The 23,035-nt window shown below is 34.5% G+C and overlaps 1 protein-coding gene across 1 annotated transcript in view; it reads right to left on the reverse strand.

Annotated features, from left to right (window-relative positions):
• Positions 1-23,035, reverse strand: part of LOC126889358 (larval cuticle protein LCP-30-like) — an 87,773-nt gene that overhangs the window by 20,182 nt on the left and 44,556 nt on the right. The window contains exon 3 of the mRNA XM_050657604.1: positions 15,081-15,348. Within this exon, the coding sequence (XP_050513561.1) occupies positions 15,081-15,348 (268 nt within the window). The remainder of the gene's footprint in view (positions 1-15,080; positions 15,349-23,035) is intronic.

Consider the following 23,035-nt stretch of genomic DNA (forward strand, 5'->3'; position numbering starts at 1 on the left):
TGCATAAATGGAAAATCAACAGAAATATGCAAAATACGAAGAGGCGTCATACAGGGTTGTATACTGTCCCCACTGTTATTCAATTTGTATTCAGATAGAATATTTAAGGAAGCGCTGCATAATTTGGAATGGGGTGTGAAGGTTAATGGAATTCTGATAAATACAATCAGATATGCAGACGATACAGTTATTTTAAGTGATGATAAATATGAATGGATTACAACACCTTTTAAATGCCATTGACAGAGTGGGAAGAGAGTTTAGCCTAAATATAAACTGTTCAAAAACAAAGTACATGGTATTTAGCCGTTTGGCCCATCAAGATTCACGGTTATAATATAACATATTATGTTGATGGTCATATGATTCAAAGAGTACCCAGTTTTAAATATCTTGGTTGCCGTATTACTGAACAACTAGATCCAGATAAAGAGACAAAATGTAGAATCGAGATAGCCCGCACGACATTTTTAAAAATGAAGTCATTCTTCAACTTCGAAAGCGCAAGATTAAATGCTACATTTGGTCAGTCCTCTTGTATGGTGTCGAAGCATGGACATTAAAAATATCCACCAATAACCGCTTGGAGGCCTTTGAAATGTGGCTGCACAGACGTATTCTAAAAATACCATGGACGGCTATGCTGACAAATGTGGCAGTCCTTAAGAGAGCAAATGCTACCCGCGAGCTGCTTGATAACATCAAATATAGAAAGATGGCCTATTTTGGACACGTAGTAAGGGGAGACCGGTATAATATTCTTCAACTTATTATGATGGGTAAAATCGAAGGACGCAGAGGAATTGGTAGAAAGCAGGCCTCTTGGTTGAAGAATATCCGGGAGTGGACAGGAATAAAGAAAGCAGAACACCTATTTAGAACAGCTCGAGACAGAGACAGTTTCGCCATGTTAATCGCCAACGTCAAGGGGACTTGATAGGGCACGTTAAGAAGAAGAAGACGTCATCCATCTGGGCGTGGTGAAGTAATCCATGAATTTTTTAAATAAGAGTAGGGGTTGTGTGATAGCTCATTTGAAAGGTTATTTAATTCTGTATTCAGTAATATAAACAATAACATAATTATTTATACAAGGTGTACAAAAAAAATTTTTATTATATTAATTTAGACAAAAAGAAGAAAAGATTTTTTGTACACCTTGTGTAAATAATTATGTTACTGTTTATATTACTGAATAGAGAATTAAATAACCTTTCAAACGAGCTATCACACAACCCCTATTCTCATTTAAAAAAATCATCGATTACGTTATCACGCCAAGATGGATTACGTCACTAGTTTTATATATATGCCAAAAAGTCCTAATTTAAGAATAAAAATCGACCTGTCTAAGGATTTCTCTTAAAATTTGCCCGTTCTCGAGATAATGAATTTATGCAAACTCAAACGTCCTCACTTATATTACAGTTTCGCCCCCGCTTGATTAACAATTAAAAAACAAAGGGGTTTTCGATATTGTATTGCAAAAAACTCCTCGGTATTTCATCAATCGATTTTTAAAGAATACCTAACCTAATAACCTAACCTACCTTGGCAACATCGAAATTTTCAGTTAAATGTCCGATTTAGGGTTAAAAGTGGCCGATTTCTCAATTTTCAAAATTTTTAATTCCTTATATAACAAAAGCTATTAACCTAAGAGAAAAGTCACTAAAGATCTTTTCTGTTTGGAATGATTCAAAAAAACCTAAAAAAAACTTTGTTCGATGCAAAAAATATAATTTTAGGAAAAACCCCTAATCTTTCCCCTCGCCTGGCCTGGCAATGTCTTATGCTCTTTAGAATCGCCTGTCATTGTACACATTTCTTCAAAATGACTTACTCAAACACATACTTAAATTTAAACTTTACAGGAGAATGTTTATTTTTTCCCTAACCTATGCACTTTTCGATTCACCTGGTAGATACACGTGCACGGCTGATGCCTGCCAGGTCATGGTTTTTAGCCTTGATGTGCTAGGAATTATCACTATACAAATTTCTAGCCTTACAGGAAGACCGTTAGTCGGAGGGTTCACTAGCTCTTAGACTATATGTCATACTGGTTCATTGCATTAATTAAAGTTTTAATTTTATTTTATATTAATTAGAAGTAATATTGTATCGCAGCAGGTATTTAGTACCGTTGCTAGGAAAGTGATATTGGTTATCAATTTGTTATTAACGTAAACAAAGTTTTTGTATGTGATATTGTAAAAAAAATCAGAATGCAGGGTAAATTCAATATTTCTGAAGAAATAGTTAAAAATGCCAAAAAAGCGACTGAGAATCTGTTACCGAAAAAATCCAAAGAAACGTATGACAAGGAATAGGTACGCTAAATTTCAAAAATGGATGGCAGAAAATAATACTGAATGCGTAAATGAGACTACTGGCATACTTTGGAGACATATACTTTATGCCCTTTTTATTCTTTTTATTCAGCCTTCAGTAATCCAACTTTGGATATAGTCCCCCAGTTTAATCCAGTGTTGTCTATTTTGCGCGACCTGTTTCCAGTTGTGTCCCGCGCGGGCATAAAGTATACCATTATGTGGTTCGTAAGTAATAAATACACAATATTAAACCGGTATGACATAATAGTTATTTATGTACCAAGTCAGTAAAGTGACTCTTTATCGAACAAGTCTGATGTTATGAGCCGAGCGAGCCTAGCGAGCGAGGTGAATAACAGAAGAGTTCGATAAAGAGTCTTTACTGACGTGGTGCATACAAAATTTTATCACCATTCATAAAAAACATTAACACTTACTTAATTATATCCTAATGAAAAAATAGTGTGTGTATTTGGTACCCACGAAAGACGTTATACTTCTACTTTTATGATTTCAACGAAATAAATATATTTTAAACAGGTAATTCGTATTTTTATTTAAATATTAAACCAATTTTAACACTTAAAATAAAATACCAAAAATAAAATAAAATAAATACCGGTAATAGTTACGTTATGTTTATGAAATATAGCCTCACGCTCGCAGCGCTGTTGCTTTTCCCTTGATGAATAGTAGAAAATTTAAATAATATATTTGCTAACAAATTATAAGCAGTAATTGGACAAGAGCTCTAAAATTATCGATTTCTTCCCGAGTGAACTTTGACAGTTTTAATTTCACGACCCGAAGGGGGATGAAATTATGTCAAAGTGTCACGAGGGCAAAAATTCGATAATAATTTTAGAGATCGAGTGCAATTTGCTGCGATTATTTCATGAATAAAACTGTTCAAATCCAAAATTGTATTATAATTTATTTATGTAAGTACAAATTAGTACAATTAAATACACAGTTGTTATAAATATTTGACGGTTGAAAGTCATCACTTTTATAATTTTTAAATCATTAATTGTCATTAATGTCACTGAATGTATTTTTTTGTAGCAACGAAGGGCATTTGACGTAATATACTTGACCACGGGATATTATTAAAAATTATCAGTTTTTTTTTATTTCTGTAGCTTTCTATTGGTCAGAATCTCCTATGAATGAAATAATCACTAATATCTGTCACCGTTCTACATACATTTAATCGAATTAACAAAAACACCATTTCAATTTGTATTTGCATTAATAAAAAACTTAAAAGGTTTAAAAATTTTATTAATTTTAGATGAAATAAGAATTTCGTATGACAGTGACAGTAATGACGATGACAGAAAGCTTTTGAATGATGGCCGATTTCGATGTTTAATCGATAGTTGTTATCAATATTGAATAAGTACCTAATTGCTAAATCTGTAAAGTTTTGATTTATGTTTTATGAATATAATTGCAAAATACTATAACTCAGTAAATGAACGGGAAATACGGCGATACCGTGTAATTTTCAGGGGCAACTCCGAATTGCATGAAAATTTGGATATAGGTTCTACTTACCCTCCACTTCAAAGTTGAAATTGTGCCGTTGGTTGCTTTTACTTGGGGGGTGACAGTCACCCCTTCTCGGGGATGAAAAAACATATATTCAAGATAAGACCGGAAATGGATAAATTGACTAATTTTAAGCAACTTTTGTTCTATAGAGTTTTGTATCTAAGTCAATACTTTTTGAGTTATTTCCGATTGAATATGTTTATTTTTCGACAAAAAAACTACGTTTTCGGACGGTTTTTCGCAAATAACCCAAAAGTAAATACTTGATCGAAAAAAATATCCTTAACAAAAGTGTAGCTTATAAAAAACTGAAAAAAATGTGTATCAGTAAAGTCTATCAATCGAGTAAAAACAAAGTTGTAGCTCATGAAAAATACGTTCTTGTGCGTCTAATTCCAAATCGAATATTTCAAGGTGAAATCACAGAAAAATTAAGCACTTTTCGGGAAAAACCTATTTAAACTTTTTTAAAGTGTTTATAAAAATCTTCATTATCATTGTTCATAAAAGTTTCTAGCAATAAAAATAAGCGAGTTTCGCTCAAAATAAAGTTGGCTCTCTTTTTTTTTGTAAAAAAATCATGCAAATCTCCCAGTGTTTAGCTCCTCAAAAGAAATTAATCGCTACTGCTTCACAAACAATTTACTTACTTATCTATTTTTTATATGATCTGTCAGTCTCACCGGTTTAAAGTGCTTATTTTTGAAAGGGTTATAGTTAAACAAGCTTAAACGGGTCACTAATCACGAGTGTATGCAAATTTTGAACAGCCATATCTTAACCAATTTTTGTCTTGCAAAAACTAGCATATTTACAATAACAAAATCTATATTTTTTACTGTTTAAGATTTTTCTTATCACTAATACTTTTTAAGTTATTTTGAAAAAAGGAAATTTTTCAAAAATTTTTAGAAAATTTTGTTTTACTATTAAACCAATTTTTTTCAAAAATAAGCACTTTAAGCCAATCAAAACTTACAGATCATATAAACAATATACATACAGTTAAAATAAATGGTAAAGCGGTGACGATTAACTTTATTTAGGGTGCTAAATAGAGGGAGGTTTTCACAATTTTTCTTACCAAAAAAGGGGCAAACTTTTTTTCACTGTAACTCGTTTATTTTTGGTGCTAGAAACTTTTGTAAAAAACAAATATAAATCTTTTTTGGGTACTTTAAAAATGTTAATAATATTTTCCCGAAAAGTGCTTAACTTTCGGTGATTTCGCGTTGACTTATTCGATTTGGAATTAGAGGAATAAGAACGTATTTTTCATGAGCGACAACTTTGCTTTTTCTCAATTTATACACTTTACTGACACACCAATTTTTTTGTTTTTTTATAAGCTACACTTTTGCTAAGAATATTTTTTTCGATAAAATATTTACTTTTTGAGTTATTTGCAAAGAACGGTCTGAAAACGTAGTTTTTTTGTCGAAAAATCAACATATTCAATTGCGTATAACGCGAAAAGTATTGACTTGCGTAAAAAACTTTATAGAACTAAAGTTGCTTATAATCGATCAATTTATCTATTTCCGGGCTTATTTTAAACACGCGTTTTTCATCCCCTGAGAAGGGGTGACTGTCACCCCCCAAGTAAAAGCAACCAATGGGACAAATTCAACTTTGAAGTGGAGGGTAAGTAGAACCTAAATCCAAATTTTGATGCAATTCGGAGTTGCCCCTGAAAATTACACTCCAAAACGGTCATTTATTGGGATACTACAGAATTTCACTTTCTGACATAAATTTAAATAATAATAACGTAAATTTTGTACAATATTTTTAATAAAATTAAAGTAAATAAATTTTAAGTTCACTCAAATATATAAACGATTACTGCCATCGACCACTTACATTCAATCTCAGTTTATTTTGATTAATCGCGGCAGGTAAAGTAAAATTTTTCTTTCAGTACAATAAAGTGATACTTTACTGCCGCAAATGAGGGCAAATGAGTACAATAATGAATGACTTTAGTGACGGTTGGCGATAAAATAAGATATTATTAGATGTTTGGGGATTTGAATTAAAAAAACTATACTTTATAGATAATAAACTAATAAGTATTTTTGAAAAATTTAAACGCAGAATGAAATATTATGTTATCACTGAGGGCAAAAGGTTCTTAAAACTTCTATATTGTTTATTTGAATAAGTTACAGGAGTGAAAAAAAATTGGTGTGTCTTTTAATTTCAAATATCTCATTCAAAAGAAACTTTTTAGTAATTCTAAAAGACTTTCGGCCCTCTCTAATAATGCAATCTTTCAATCTGCGTTCAAATTTTTCAAAAATATTAATTAGTTTTCTCAGGATTAAAAAAAATGAATACATTTAAAACACATTGAACCTTTTGACCTGCGACATATTGCGCCTATGTCCTTAAGTTATGTTTTTATACTCCATAAGTTGTTTTGTATTTTTATATTTAATTTATACATATAACTTCTTCAGCCCCAGGAAAAAAGGTTTTTATTATTTTAATAATATTTTCTATTTTCTGTCCTCATTTGTGAAAATAATAAACGAAAATCTATAAAGACTATAAAAAAATCATTTGACACACATAATATGACAGGTCCAGCATAATGGACATCAGGACTTAGCTTTCATATAATTTAAGTATGAAACTGAAAAACAGTCTGGTTCAGGAGAAATACACATATGCATTTTGCATTTTATACAAAAGAATCTCGTCTTCTTAGTGCATCCAAGAGGTTTAAGGCAAGCGTCCACAGGTCCTCATCGTACGCATCGGACGCATCGTACGCATCGGATTAATTTTTCATACTGCGTCCACTGTATCGGCAGCGATCGGATTGCCGATGCCACTACCTGCTAGGGTAGAAAAATTACTAAGGTAGACTTTAAAATTAAATTTTAAAGTCTACCTTAGTAATTAATATACAAATTTTGTTGTTTATTTATTTATTGGTTGTTTATTTAATTTAATAATTAATTTATGCATATTAACTACATTTATTAGTATGATAGTTTAATGTATCTGTTTAGTAATAAAAAATCCACAAAAACGTAAAATGTTGAACGAAATATCTACAAAACGAGATATACAACCTAATATTAAAAGAAAGCCTGTAACATTTACTACAAAATATAATACTAATATATGTTGGAATTCAACTTTATTATTTTTGTTAAGTGTTAGAATACACATGTGGGGTCTCTCTTCATGGCTGGGCCAATTCTCCGAATGCATTAGGGCGATAAACTCTTACCTAAGATTGCACATGTTACAAGGGATGTGAATGCCAGAACTGTATGTTAGTGTTAGTTCTGCGTTCGATAAGTAGTCTGGAAGTATACGTTGTAGAAGACACATCTTAATTTCTTTGTTTGTATATTATCATAATACGGTTCGGTTAAAATAAACAGTTTGTTTAGTATTATTTGTACCTTTTATTATCTACTATTTCTAATAGGTTCTGGGCTCAGTTACGTTGTTAGCTTACCTGTATTAAGATAATAATTAAAAGTGTACAGTCGCGAAATTTTCGTGTTAACCGAATACATAATGGCGGAGAGTGCGAAATATAACGTCGAAAAGTTGAACGGCAAGAACTATCAATCTTGGAGTTATTTAGTGAAAATGTTACTCATCAATGCTGATCTATGGGAAATAGTTTCGAGTGAGTTACCATTAGAAGCAGATCGAAGCAGTTCTTGGAAAAAACAAAATGATAAGGCTTTGTCAACTATAGCCTTACTTGTTGACGTTAATCAATTAGTGCATATCCGGAACAGGGAATTCGCGCGCGATGCGTGGATAGCGCTAAGGGAGTATCATCAGAAATCAAGTTTGTCTAGTATGGTGTTTTTGTTAAAGCAAATCTGTAGGCTATCGCTAGAGGAGAATGGTGATATGGAAGCACACATTAGTTTATTCCTAGAATCGTTGAATAAACTGGCCGCCTTAGGGGAAGAAATAAAGGACAGGTTCTCAGCAGGAATTTTGCTGGGAAGTCTTCCAGACTCATACAGTTTTTTGATTACAGCGCTGGAAAGTAGGCCATCGAGTGAATTTACTCTAGAATTTGTTACAAGTAAATTAATAGATAAGTACAGGAGACGTCAGGGAGCTTTGGGAAGAAATCAGGAGGAGTCGGTGATGAAGTCAGTATACGAGGGTAACAAAAATAATGGTACTGCAAGGGCAGAAGCAAGGCAGTGTTATTTTTGTAACCGGAAGGGCCATTTTAAACGAGATTGCTTTAAGTACAAAGCGTTTAAGAAGGAAAAGGCCAATAAAGTCACTGAAGGTACTGATGATGCATGTTTTATGGTCAATTATAGCTCAAGGGACGGAAAAAGGGATTCTGCTTCGTGGTATGTGGACTCAGGAGCTTCGAGCCACATGGTTAATTTCAAAGGATTCTATACCCAATTTGGCGGTAGCAGAAAAGGCGTTGTAAGTATGGCGGAGAAAGGGCAATACTCCGAGGTTCAGGGTATAGGAACAGGATTTATTGGAATTTATAGGAAAATTTAAAAATCGACGAAGTGTTGTATGTGCCGGGATTAGACTCAAATCTGCTTTCGGTGAAAAAGCTAACAAGTGCGGGACATAATGTGCAATTCCATAAAAACGAGTGTAAAATCGCTTTACACGGAACAGTCGTCGCGAGTGCGGTGCCTTCACCGGACTTATACAAACTTTCAACTGTGGACCATGGATTGAGTGCTGTGGAGCACTCCAGCAACTGTCAACATGCATGGCATAGACGGTTTGGACACAGGGACATGGATGCAGTCAAACACTTAATGGAAAAGAAAATGGCAGTCGGGATTAATATGACAGACTGTAGGATTAGGGAAACTTGTGAATGCTGTATGAAAGGTAAAATTTTACGTAAGAGTTTTCCAAAATTTTCTCATAGCAATACATTTAATATTCTTGACTTATTACATTCGGATATTTGCGGGCCCATGAAGACTGTTACTCCAGGGGGTAAACGTTATATTTTGACTTTAATTGATGATTTTTCTAGATATACAACTATATATTTATTAAATCATAAAAATGAAGCGGTAAAATGTATAAAAGAGTTTATAGAATTTGCGAGTAATCAGTTAGGTAGGGTTCCAAAAGTAATTAGGTCGGATAGGGGTGGCGAGTACGTAAATAATAATTTAAGGGAATTTTTAAAGGGTAAAGGTATAAAAATTCAATATACAGCGGGGTACTCTCCAGAACAAAACGGGGTTGCAGAAAGAAAGAATCGATCTCTAGTTGAAATGGCTAGGTGCATGTTAATCGATGCGGGTTTAGAAAAGAAATTTTGGGGGGAAGCGATAGTGACAGCCAATTATTTGCAAAATCGATTACCTACTAAGTCGAAAGAAAAAACGCCCTATGAATTGTGGCATAAAGTAACACCGAATGTGTCGAATTTGCAAATATTTGGGTCTACGGTTTATAGCCACATTCCCAAAGAAAAAATGAAGGATAAATTTGATCCAAAAGGTGAGTCACTGATATTTGTAGGTTACTCTGATGAATCAAAAGCGTATAGATTGTTAAATGTAGATACAGAACGTATTACAATTAGCCGTAGTGAGGTGTTTTCCAAGAGAAATATATGCTTCGAGAAAAAGAAGGCAAAAAGTGAGGAAATATCCATTGGGTCCATGATGGAACGGGAAAAAATAGAGCCAAACGACGTAGAAGACAGAGAGGTTGCAAATTTTGAAAACACGGAGGAAATAGAAAATTCTACGGACACATCTAACACGTATGAGAACTTAAGTTGGGAAGAATCCCATGACGATGACGGTGATTCTAACTATCAATTAGATACAGATCTCGATATAGAGAATTCAGGTGATCGTAGATCTAGCAGAGTAAATAAAGGTGTTCCACCTGAGCGCTACATAGCAAAGTTGACAAAATTCCAAGAAGAAGAACCAAGAAACTTTAAAGAAGCGCTTGAAAGAACTGATAGTGAAAAATGGAAGCAAGCTATGCAAGAGGAAATCACGTCATTAAGGAAATTTTTTTGTAAAAGCAATATTGATACATGTTTATATATCAAGGTAATAAATAATGAAAGGGTTTACGTACTTATATACGTGAATCACATTTTAATAGCAGCAAAGGATACACAGGTAATAATTGATATATTTGAAGAGAAACTAAAATGTAATTTTTATATAAGGAGTTTGGGATTATTACAAGATTATTTAGGTATGAAGATTGAAATGTGCGATAAAGGGATATGTAGTTTAAATCAGGCCAGTTATATTGACAAATTGCTGAACAAGTTTATGATGAAAGATGGAAAAGAGTTCAATATACCGCTGGATCTTGGATACTATAAGCCTAGCAGAGAAAAGCCGGTGAAAAACAGTGAAATATATCAACAACTGATTGATGGTTTATTATATATTGCGGTAAATACTAGACCGGATATATTGGCAAGCGTCACCATACTAAGCCAACAGAATAAAAATCCAAATGAAGTAGATTGGAACGAAGCAAAGAGGGTGTTAAGATATTTAAAGAAAAGTAAATATAAAAAGCTTATTTTAGGACAAGAAGGGACATTATACGGCTATGCAGACGCTGACTATGCAGAAGACAAGGAGAACGGAAAATCAAATAGCGGGTATATATTTTTATTACGGGGTTCGCCTATAAATTGGGGATGTAGAAAACAGAATTGCGTGTCTCTATCATCAACTGAAGCAGAGTACATAGGATTGGCTGAAGGATGTCAGGAAGCAATTTGGTTAAAACAGGTTATAAACGAATTTGTGGGTTTAGAGCCGGAATTAGTTATATAGAAAAAAGGGGTTGTTAACTTTAGGTATTGTCCTTCCGAGGATATGATAGCCGATATGTTGACTAAACCGCTGAGTAGGGTTAAGTTAGAGTACTTAAGTAGTAAAGGGGGTCTGTTTGACTAATTCAAAAATAATTTTAGTTGCGAGGGGATGTTGGAATTCAACTTTATTATTTTTGTTAAGTGTTAGAATACACATGTGGGGTCTCTCTTCATGGCTGGGCCAATTCTCCGAATGCATTAGGGCGATAAACTCTTACCTAAGATTGCACATGTTACAAGGGATGTGAATGCCAGAACTGTATGTTAGTGTTAGTTCTGCGTTCGATAAGTAGTCTGGAAGTATACGTTGTAGAAGACACATCTTAATTTCTTTGTTTGTATATTATCACAATACGGTTCGGTTAAAATAAACAGTTTGTTTAGTATTATTTGTACCTTTTATTATCTACTATTTCTAATAATATACAATATACAGGGTGTACCGTTTAAAACAATGAAAAAAAGTGTATTTACACCTAGTGATCACATTGTATTTTATATTGATATACCTATGTCAAAGATATTAAATTCTCTCTCATCTAAAAACTCTCATATGTCATTTTAAATATTTCAGCTTATACACCAATTCTCTCGGTAGACCGCAAGCTATAGCAGAAACACGACGGTAGACCGCATAGTATCACCCATTTTCTAACTAATTATACATTTTGATATAAAGGAATACACAAAGCTGTTACAATTTGGTTTAAATGGAAAATAGTAACTACATCAGTAAAAGTTTCTTAAAGATAAAGATAATTAAAGTTGCCTTTCTGAAATCGATAAAATACTTTCTGTGTTTTTAAACAGTTTGGCCAAACTGTACTTGTAACACACTTTGAATGAGTAATAATTTTAAAATAAGTAATATTTATGATATTTTAATCCCCATAATTAACTTATCATGGTCTGTAATATTTTTACCTGAATATACCTATATATAAAATAAAAGTTAAAACTGAGTTTACTTGTTTCATTACGAAGATCATCATCAAATGCAAATTAGCCGTTGATTAGCTCCCACTGGGCCAAGCGAAATTAAGAACAGAGTGCGTCCACTGGTCGGCATTTCGAATGATTCATCGGCACGCATCGCAAAAGTTGCCTCTCGAAGGAACCCTTCGGCATTACCGATGATGCGATCCGTACGATGCGGATCAGTGGACGCAGTTACATAAGTTTTTGTACAAGGCAAACTAAAATCCGTTGCGTACGATGCGTGCGATGCGTACAATGCGGGTCTGTGGATGCTTGCCTTTTGGCAACGCGATAAGAATTTCTATGGCTGACAGAGCATATTGGCAAATGGTCATTACTGGTTTTTCTTACATCTATAGGCGGTAACTGGGAAACTGTAGACTTTGTACAGGAATTATGGTCACTTCATCTTCAGATGTCTCTGGTTATCTTGAAATAGACGCACTAGCTTGTCTCCCACTTGCAGGCATACCACATAAAGCTAGTGACCTTCCAACATACATCTTAAATTCCTGTAAATCCATTTCTTTGATCATTATCGCTATCTTCACTGAGTAAAAAATCGTTAAAATCGCCTCTGTCAAAATAGCCTCCAATTCACGTTCCATCAATATCCTTTTACTATTTGTAACTAAACTTAATAAACGTGAGTATGGTGTCATATTTTGCTAAGTCTAATGTCCGAAATGCTGAACAAAAAGTTTAGAGGATCCCTCACGTGTCCAGTTTTCATCAGTAATTATTTTCAAATATATATTTACCACAAATACGTCCAATCATCAAGTAACATCATTAAAAACAATCAATACGGTAAAGTACAGAAAAACACTACAACTTACTGTATTTTTGTGGAGCCACCATGATAACTTAAAAAATTTCACCACATGTAACAACAAACTACCGAGGTAGACGATATTGTCAAATTTTTCAAACGAGTAAATTTGACTGATAAATAGGAAGTCCAATATGCTTCAATATAGGACGCACCGATGCCCAACCCGAATAGTCACCGTGTAATAAATTAGTAAACATTGTCCAGCTGGCTGGACCTATAAACTTGGGAGGATAAACGCTTAGGCCTAAATGGCGTCATAGAGGACTCGAAAGCTCGGCCTTGTGAATATCGACGCGGTTCAACCGGGAAGCCTGGTGGGTTTAATTAATGAACTAATCCTTATAATAGTATTGGTACGTATTATTTTAAGGATTAATGGCACTAACTGCGGAAACCTTTCAAAACATATATCATACAGTCTTAAAAGACCACTGTTGAGCATGGGCTTCCTCCCCTTGTTTCCTTGTCTATCCTGCGCCGATCTCATCCAGTTTTTATTTATCCTTCTTAAATCGTCGGTCCATGCTGAAGGCGATTGACTGACGCTTCTCTTGTCTTCTCTTGGTCCCCGTTCCAATAACCTCTTTGTTCATCGCCCATCTGTCATTCTGCTCATGTGTCCTGCCCATCTCCATTTTAGTCTGGCTATCCTTTCGATGACGTCAGTTACCTTTGTTATTCTCCTGATCTCTCCGTTTTTGAGTTTATCTCTGTATCACTATTAGTTTGGTAGTTGAGACTTTAGTTAGGGTAAGTGTTTCTGCTCCGTATGTCAATACTGGAAGGACGCACAGATCAAATACCTTTCTCTTTAGGCATGTGGGCAACTCACTTTTAAATGTTTCTCCATAGGGTTTCCATATGTTGCCCACTCAAGACCGATTCTTCTCTTCATTTATTTTTTTTTCGTTCTTTCGTTCTCTTTCTTTCCCACCAATACTGATGTTCTGGTTGGGTACAAAAGTACCCCGCAGAAACCTTATGGGAAATGGCTCTCTGTCAAATGCTCTGAAACTTTAGGTTCTGGTAGTCCTTGATGTGTAGAACAAAATCCGCAATGAGCGCGTTGCTCCAAAAAATCATGGTTTCAAGATATAAGCCTCTGAAGTGATAGGTACGGTGAGGAGGTTTGAGTTGGAATAAATTCATTTTCTCGAGAACCGGTGACTCTGGAGATAAATTACGAATCAGGTCGATTTTTGTTTTTAAATTATAATTTTTTGGCATATATATCATACTAGTGACGTCATCCATCTGGGCGTGATGACGCAATCGATGATTTTTTTAAATAAGAACAGGGGTCGTGTGATAGCTCATTTGAAAGTTTATTTAACTCTCTATTCATTAATATAAACTCTAACAGAATTATTTATACAGGGTGCTCAAATATTTTTTTTATTAAATTAATTGAGAAAAAAGAAGAATATAATATATAATTTATTTAATTCGAAATACATTTTACTGTTGTCCGAAAACAGAAAAAAAAATGTTTATTTCATAAATAAATACAATTGTTTTTCGATTAAATTCAATATTAGAGCTGCCATCCACTTGCCTTTTAGCAGTTTGAACATTTAATTTAAGCGATAAGCAATGTTTATTTTTCAAATTAACATTTTTTTTCTGTTTTCTGCCAGCAGTAAAATGTATGTCGAATTAAATAAATTATATACATTCTTCTTTTTGTCTCAACTAATTTCATTTGAAAAAATATCTGGGCACCCTGTATAAATAATTATGTTAATATTTATATCAGTGAGAGAGAGAATTGGAGAACCTTTCAAATGAGCTGTCACACGACCCCTATCCTTATTTAAAAAAATCATGCATTATCAAATCATCAGATCGATGACGTCACTAGTATGATATATATGCCAAAAAATTATAATTTAAAAATAAAAATCGACCTAATTCGTAATTTAGCTCCAGAGTTGCCCATTCCCGAGAAAATGAATTTATTTCAACTCAAACGTCCTCACATTATAACTTCAGAGGCTTATATCTTGAAACCATGATTTTTTGGAGCAACGCGCCCATTGAGGATTTTGTTCTATACATCAAGGACTACCAGAACCCAAAGTTTTAGAGCATTTGACAGAGAGCCATTTCCCATAAGGTTTCTGCGGGGTCTTTTGTCATTATTTTTATTTTTGAGATGAAACCTACATTTTCTATAGCCACAACGAGTTCCTGTACCAGCCTTCTTGCCATACCTAGATCCTCAGCTAGACTATATCATGGCGAAACGTAAGTTGTTTAGGTATTCTCCATCTATTTTTATTCCCAGTGTCATCTAATCCAAATTCCTGAAAGCATGTTCTAAGACCGTATTAAAAGGTTTCGGTGACATTAGGTCTCCTTGTCTAACCCCCCGTTCTATTTTTGTATGCAATTAATGTTAGTATGTAATTTGACAATGGTTGTTCCTGTAAGTGTAATTTGTATAATAATTTTGTATACCCATAAGCTATCCGAACATATTATATGCAAATAAATACTTATTAGAATATAATAGAATACTTACTCCCAATGGAATCCATCATCTTTAACGTTATTGGCCAACTTGATAATTTTCCAGCGGTTATCATCATATGTTCCAAATTTAACGGGAGATGTATTTATGAAATTAGGTTTTGGTTGAACATATTGAGTTTTTGCTGTACTTGCAGAAGGAAAATTCCCTTGTAATGATTTATCACTAAGTAGTTTCTGTGACCTTATTATTTGTTGTGATTTAAAATTGTTTTGTGGGTTATAAGGAAATTGTTTATCCCTTTGATGACGATATTTATCTAAAAAACGATAGAATTATCCTTTAAAAAATATATGTTTATAACTTGCAAAATAAAAACTAAAAATCATAATTTAATTTACCTAAACAATTTAGTTTGTTTCTATTGCCAAACAAAATACAATATTTACATGATTATTCTATTCTATAAAAACATTCTTATGTTCTTTCGTTTTTTTATAGATTGGAATAATTATTTAAATATTGAATTTATTTGGCAATAGAAAAAAAAATGTTCTTTCGTATCAATCATCGAAAAAATGCACCGGGGTACGACCTCATAAGAGGAGAAATTTTGAAAAAGTTGCCCAGAAGAAATAGTTAAGCTATCAAATGTATTCAATGAATCGACTAGACTTAAGTACTTTCCATGATGCTGGAAAGTAGCGGAAATAACTATGATAGCAAAACCTGGGAAACCATCAAACGAGGTAACATCATAAATATTATCGGCCAATATCATTGTTGTAGGTAATTTCAAAATTGTCTGAAATACGCTTATTAAAAACACTAAAGCCTAGATATATGTAGAATAAAAATTTATTTTCTCTCTACATCAATTATTTGGGTTTAGAAATAATCACGCAACACTAGACCAGGTCCACAGAATCAATGATCAAATAGAAAAAACACTAGAGGGAGAAAAGTATGTTCGGCAGTTTTTCTGGATATTGCCCAGGATTTTGATAAAGTCTGACATGATGGGCTAGAATACAAACTAAATTTAATTTTACCTAAAGAACATAGTCAATTACTAAAATCGTTCAGTAGTGAAAGATTGTTTGGAATAAAATATGAAGACTGTTAATCTGAATTAAGAACAATAATTAGTGCTTGAGTACCCTAAGGTAGTGTTTTAGGTTTATTACTTTATCTGCTGTACACCTACGACATACCGGTATTAGATATAACCACAACTGATACGTTTGCTGATGACACAAACATATTAGCAGTTGATGGTAATGAAATTGAAGCAAAAGTAAAATTGCAAGAGACACTCAATGAGGATACTGCATGAACCAAGAAATGGCGTATTAACTTTTCGTTACTAGCGCCAATTTTTTGTGATCGAATACTCGCGCACGGTGCAGAAGACCGGGTCCAAAAATATGGGTCAGCAATATTTGAAATTTTTTTTTGCAAAATTGTGTACAAATATATTAGTTATTGAATATATAATCATATAATTTTGTAGATATGCGTTTGTGTCAACATTATATTACTTTAACAAAAAGTAACTTTGTTCATCACCATCTTCATACGTTTCCTCGTCAGTCGATACTTATTCAAATAATTTTAATAATCTTTGTTTCCCCTTCTCGTAATCCATATCTAAATATAAATAAACAAATATATAAACATTGAAAATAAAGAATGATCTTAAATTGTCTTACTAATTAAAACTTACTACTTTTAATTACCTTACTAATTAATAGGTGTTGCCTAATAATAAAAGTACAATGCTCTTTTTTACACTGCACGTGGACTTCAAACACAGTTGAATGATGACTGAAGAGGTGTATGCAGCAGAAATTCAAAATCTCCACTACAATCAGAGTTATAGCAAGTTATTTAGAGGGCCGGTCACATACACCGTGTGCGAGTAACGGAGGGTTAAACTCAATTGGGACTAAATCAGTACATGTAGATTTCACCAACAAAAAAATAAATAAAACTCCAATAGTAATAAATGGCACTACTATACCATATTACGTCAATACAGCAAAATATTTGGGTATAAACCTAGATATATCAGGCTGAGATGGAAAGAACACATCAATAAGAAAGAAATAGAATTGAACATCAAATATAGAAAAGTGTACTACCTGCTCGGAAGAAATTTAGAACTGTCAGTACATAAAAAGCTCATGATATATAAACAATTACTAAGCCGGTATGGACATATGGCTGGGGACATATACAGATCTGGAGATGTAACATCAAAATGATCCAAAATTTTCAAAATAAAGTACTAAGAGATATTGTAAATGCTCCCTGGTACATAAGACGTATCTACACAGATACCTAGGTGTGGAAATCATGGCAAATATCATTAAAGTATTCGCAAAGAGACATGAAAACAAACTTCATAACCATGCAAACGTAGAGGCTATTCAACTCCTGGATCAGCATGGAATAGTGAGAAGACTCAAAAGAACTAAACCTTTCGAGTTAGTGCTAGTTAAGTGCTAGGTTTAAGCTGGCTAAGAAAATTCAGGAATACCATTGGGGAGAACTCAACAAAAATTAGTTTTAAGATTGCCAATAAAAAAAACTTGTTCGTTAGTCTAATATTTTGTGACTAGTTGTAAATAACCAAGATACCGCCTCGTGGTAGTTTAAATTAAAAAAAATGTTATTTTGTAGAACATGACACATAGGAGATCGGACCTGATTCAGAACTACATCGCCGGTCCAGAAAAACAATAACTGCAAATTTTGTCAATTCCTGCTTATTGGGAAATTAACTTCAAAAATACTGTGTACAGATAATACAAAACGACAGAACTGTAACTAGGTGCTAAGCCACTGCAAGGTAGTTGCGTCGTTATTGAAATAGGTACGTACCTTTGTATAGACCTTGTTTCAGATGCACGACTACGTCACTGTAGATAGGGTTGAAAATGGAGGATTAAATTATAAAAATCAAATTTGAACTAATAGGGATAAAAATAAAACATCGTTGTAAGAATAAACGCCATGCCAACTATTTAAAAATCGTTTTTTCGCACAGAAAAATAATTTTCTATATAATACAGCAAAATAATCGTTTTAAGATGTAAAATGTCGCAACCGTAGCTAGGGTTGAAAATGGGGGGATTAAATTAAAATAATGAAATTTAAATCAATAGGGATGAAAACAAAAGCCATTGTAAGAATAAATGCCATGCCGATGCTCGTACATGATTACTTCTCACCTAATTACTATTTTAGATATGTAAAAAATTAAGACGAAGAATGACGCAACTGTAGATAGGGTTGGAAACGGGGGAATTAAATTAAAATAACAATTTTCGAACCAATAGGGACGAAAATAGAAATTATCGCTTTAAAAATAAACGTTATACCGAAGCTTCTGGATATTTAATCCCTATTTGAAATATTTAAAAATCGTTTTTATTTGCTCTCCTGAAGAATGTTGCTTTTTCGGTTACGTCATTCTTTTTCCGGACCGGCGAATATAGTGTCCTTAATTTCATTTCCGATATATTTGCCATTTTATAAAAGTAGTTTCACTGTAGTAAATTATTTACAAATAGTAGGTACATGTTTTGAGACCGCTCCTGTAAAATTTCTAATTGGGTTTCTTTGCGGATTCCTGTTAAAAAAATGGCCCCTTTAAACAAACCAGAAGTCGAGTAGACGCACATAATTAACAATTAAAAACAATGATCTAAATTGAAGTAAGCCCCGTCTATTCATCAGAATCTTTAAATTGAATAGGCCTGGATCCTGTGCTTTAAAAAAAGTTTATTAATAGCAAGCTGAAAATTTGTTAATAGCTTGAATAGGGCAGGTTTTAATTGTAGAACGTGATTTTAATTGTGGAACATGTCATCCTGACAAGTTTGTGATTGTGAAAACTAGCAGGTTGTTTGCTGCAAACAACCGTTTTGCTAGCAAAACAATGCTGGATAGAGCTTTTCAATGAGATAGAGAATTATCCGTGGGGCAGACCATATAAGGTAGTTGTGACTCACCTGAAAAGCCAATCAATGCTTACTCCTACATGTCCTCAACTTCTAGAGAAGATTGTTACTACACTTTTCCCCCAAAAGAATTTCTTTCATCAAATCGAGTAGTATGTAATAGAGTAGGAAACAATAAAACTCCAAGCTTAGATGGAGTCCCAAACATCGCTTTAAAAGCAGCTATCAACAAATCACCGGAAATATTCCTGGAGGTTTACAATACATGCATCAAAGAGGGCACTTTCCCGCACATATGGAAGCAACAGAGATTAGTGCTTCTCCCAAAAGAGAAGAAACCACCGGAAGAACCTTCATCTTATCATCCTCTCTGTATGCTAGATACAGCTGGCAAGATTCTAGAACGAATAATCCATCAAAGAATCTAAGCGGCAGTTGAACCACTACTCAATAGCAATCAGCATGGTTTTCGAAAAGGTCGCTCAACACTGGATGCAATTAATCTTGTCGTTAACAGTTAACACAGCTAAGGGTGCGATTGCAGGCACCAGATGGAATAGGGGTACGAAGAAGTATTGTTTCGTACCCACAATGGATATCAAAACTGCTTTCAACTCCGCCAACTGGGATTGCATTATGCGAGGTCTTATCGAAATTAATGTACCGGCATATTTAACAAGGATAGTGACGAGCTACTTTACTGATCGACTTTTAAAGTATGACACAAAGTCTGGCCCCAAGGAATTCAGAATCACTGGAGGAGTACCACAAGGTTCTGTACTAGGACCTCTCTTGTGGAATATTATGTATGATGGACTATTAAAGGTAGAATTACCAAGGGGTGCTAGGCTCGTGGCATATGCCGATGACGTGGCTGTGGTCATTGTCGCAAAGTACCTTGAAGAAATGAATCTCACATTTGACATCATCTTCGATAGAATCTGCCAGTTAATGAATACAGTTAATTTAAAATTAGCTAAGCACAAAACTGAGGCAATACTTATTACTAGTAGGAAACAGATGGAAACTGTCACGCTGAATATGAGAGAACATAAAATCACATCACAACCATTCATTCGTTACTTGAGTGTGATGATTGATGCCAAACTAAGTTTCAAGCAGCAGGTGGAGCATGTGAGTGCTAAAGCGTCAGTAGTCAGAGCAGCCTTGTCACGGCTAATGCCGAATATAGGTGGCCCAAAACAAATCAGGAGAATATTACTGTCGTCAGTAATTACCTCAGTATTAACCGATAGAATATCCATTTGGGCTGACGCCCTCGGAACTCAAAAATCACGGAGAAAGATTGCATCAGTGTATCGCTTGAGCGCACTGAGAGTTGCCAGCGCATTCCGCACAGTATCTGATGATGCAATACACGTCATAGCCGGAATGCTACCTATTGGAGTGTTTGCTGAAGAAAGCTTAGTTTAGAAGCTAGCTTTTATCGGCAAAGAACTGAGAGAGATGAACATAGAAGAAGAGAACGCCAAAACAGCATTAGACGATGGCAAATACAGTGGGATTCCACAACAAACGGCAGATGGACACATCGTCTTATACCACAGCTAAATGTCTGGCTGAATCGCACACATGGTGAGGTCAATTACTATTTGACGCAGATGCTCTCAGGGCATGGCTGCTTTCGAGCATACTTATACCGCTTTAAAATAACGACTCTCCAGAGTGCTCATCCTGTCTCGGAATAAGTGAAGACGTGGAGCACGTGTTCTTCGTGTGTCCTCGTTTCAACTTGCTGCGCAATTCTCTGGAAACGATTATCAACCAAAAAATCTGACCGGAGACCTTAGTAGGAACAATGCTCTCATCGACAGCAGCTTGGGATGCAATCAGCACCTTTGCGATGCAAGTTCTCCAGGAACTTCGTCGAATTGAAAGGACACGAGCAGAAAATAGAGACGATTAGAAGAAAACTTTGACAGCACGAAGGAAGAGCAAAAAAAATTTAGATCCTCCACCCGTGCAGTAATACCTCACGGTAGGTCAGCGGGGGAAACAAAGGCAGAAGAAAGGGTTTTAGTCGGCATTGTAACTCACGAGTCCGACATACCAGGCTGGTCATCTAGTGCTGATGATACGTAAATATATTTCCTACCTCTATAAAAAAAACGCACACACACACAATAGCAAACTTTACATAATATATGAGATCTTCGTCAGACAGATATGTTGGGCATTTTAATAAGTTCGACACATAGAACATGCCAAATGACTGGAATTATGATGGTGATAAATAGCAGTCTGATTTTTGCATGAGAGTTTGAAGACTCTCATCATCTCAGAACTGAGAGTTCGAAGTTCTGTCCGACAAAATACATGTAACGTTTTCGTAGTCGGTCGTTCGAAACGTTCAACCTGTGCCACAATTAAAACTTCCCCTGTTCCAGTGTTCCTGGACATCAAAGTTTGTCCGACACCATTAAGCTATTAGCAGTCTGGTTTTTGCATGAGAGTTTAATGAAAGGGTATCAAATCAATTATAAGTTCTGTCCGACAAAATACATGTAATGTTTTCGTAGTCGGTCGTTCGAAACTTTTAACCTGTGCCACAATTAAAATTTCCCCTGTTCCAGTGTTCCTCGACATCAAAGTTTGTCCGACACCATTAAGCTATTAACAAATTTTCAGCTGGCTATTAATAATTTTTTTTGGTACGCGCGATCCAGGCCTAGAATGTTTAAAATTCAATTTAAAACTACCAATTTTTAGAAAAATGACAGGAGACCTTTTTTATTTAGCATGACCCAAAAAACCTAAAGAAATTTATAACGGAAGATTTTTCATTTCGTTCGATTTTTGAACAGGATTCCGCAAAGAAACCGAATCACAATTTTTTTCATACGGGAGCGGTCGCACATTATAGACTAAAAAGTGATATTTTTTACTTTACAAAGTTAATGTTATAGAAAACATAAAAACAAAAATATATATGTATTCATTTTTGAAATCAAACTAAATACAATCATTAATCAACACATCGGACTCGTTTTTTATCAACATCCATTAAAGTCAGAGCCGTACTTAGATATGGCTATTATTAAAATAAAGTGTTTTATTTTAAAACTTAGTCTTTTGTTTTATTTATATTTAAAAATAAAATGGTGAATAATAATTTATCAACAACGGAAATTCCTATCACTTCTCAAAACAATATACTGTACTGGTGTATACTGTTGCATCTCAATAAACTAGGTCCAAATAATAAACCTAGTCGAAAATCTCCACTAAAAGAACAAGCTATTATTTTCGATTTAATTATTGGCGCAAAATTGCAAGACTATTATATTTACTGCAACTAGAACCACTGAGTGGTAGCGGGTAGTTACTTCTCTGCGATCCCGGTAGGGAATAGATCTACTTCAGGAATAGCACACCTGCCCTACGCGAGCTCATGGATTTCCCCAACATCCCTTTACCTGGGAAACCATGTCCAAACCCAAAGCATTCCCATCTCCACCATTTCCTCCTTCCACATCCTAACCAACTCGCCAACACGCACTAGCCAAGCGTGGCGTTTTAATGGCTAAAACCCCAAATTCAAATTTCCATGAAAGACGAAACTACTGAACGGCCCTCAGTCTCCGGCGGCTCCAACACCCCCAGCCAAGGTAGCGGGTGGAAAAGGGTTGGAGCAGAGGGTGCTAAGAATCCCCGGAAAAGATCAGGCTACCACAAAGAACTACAAATGCATATCACCTCATATAATGTTAGAACTCTTATATCGGACCAGAAGTTGATGGAACTGGAGGAAGAACTGAAAACAATAAAATGGGACATCATCGGCCTCAGTGAAATCAGACGAAGAGGAGAAGCGCAAATTACCCTTAAATCGGGGCACTTATTTCATTTTAGAGGAGAAGAAGACACTTCAAATGGTGGAGTAGGATTCATTATACATAGAAAGCACGCCCAAAATATAATTAAAATTAACAGCATAAGTCCCAGGATTGTGTACCTCATCTTCAAATTAAATGCAAGATATAACCTTAAGATAATCCAGACATATGCTCCAACGAC

Source organism: Diabrotica virgifera, chromosome 8 (assembly GCF_917563875.1).
Source record: "Diabrotica virgifera virgifera chromosome 8, PGI_DIABVI_V3a".
Lineage (NCBI taxonomy): Eukaryota > Metazoa > Arthropoda > Insecta > Coleoptera > Chrysomelidae > Diabrotica > Diabrotica virgifera.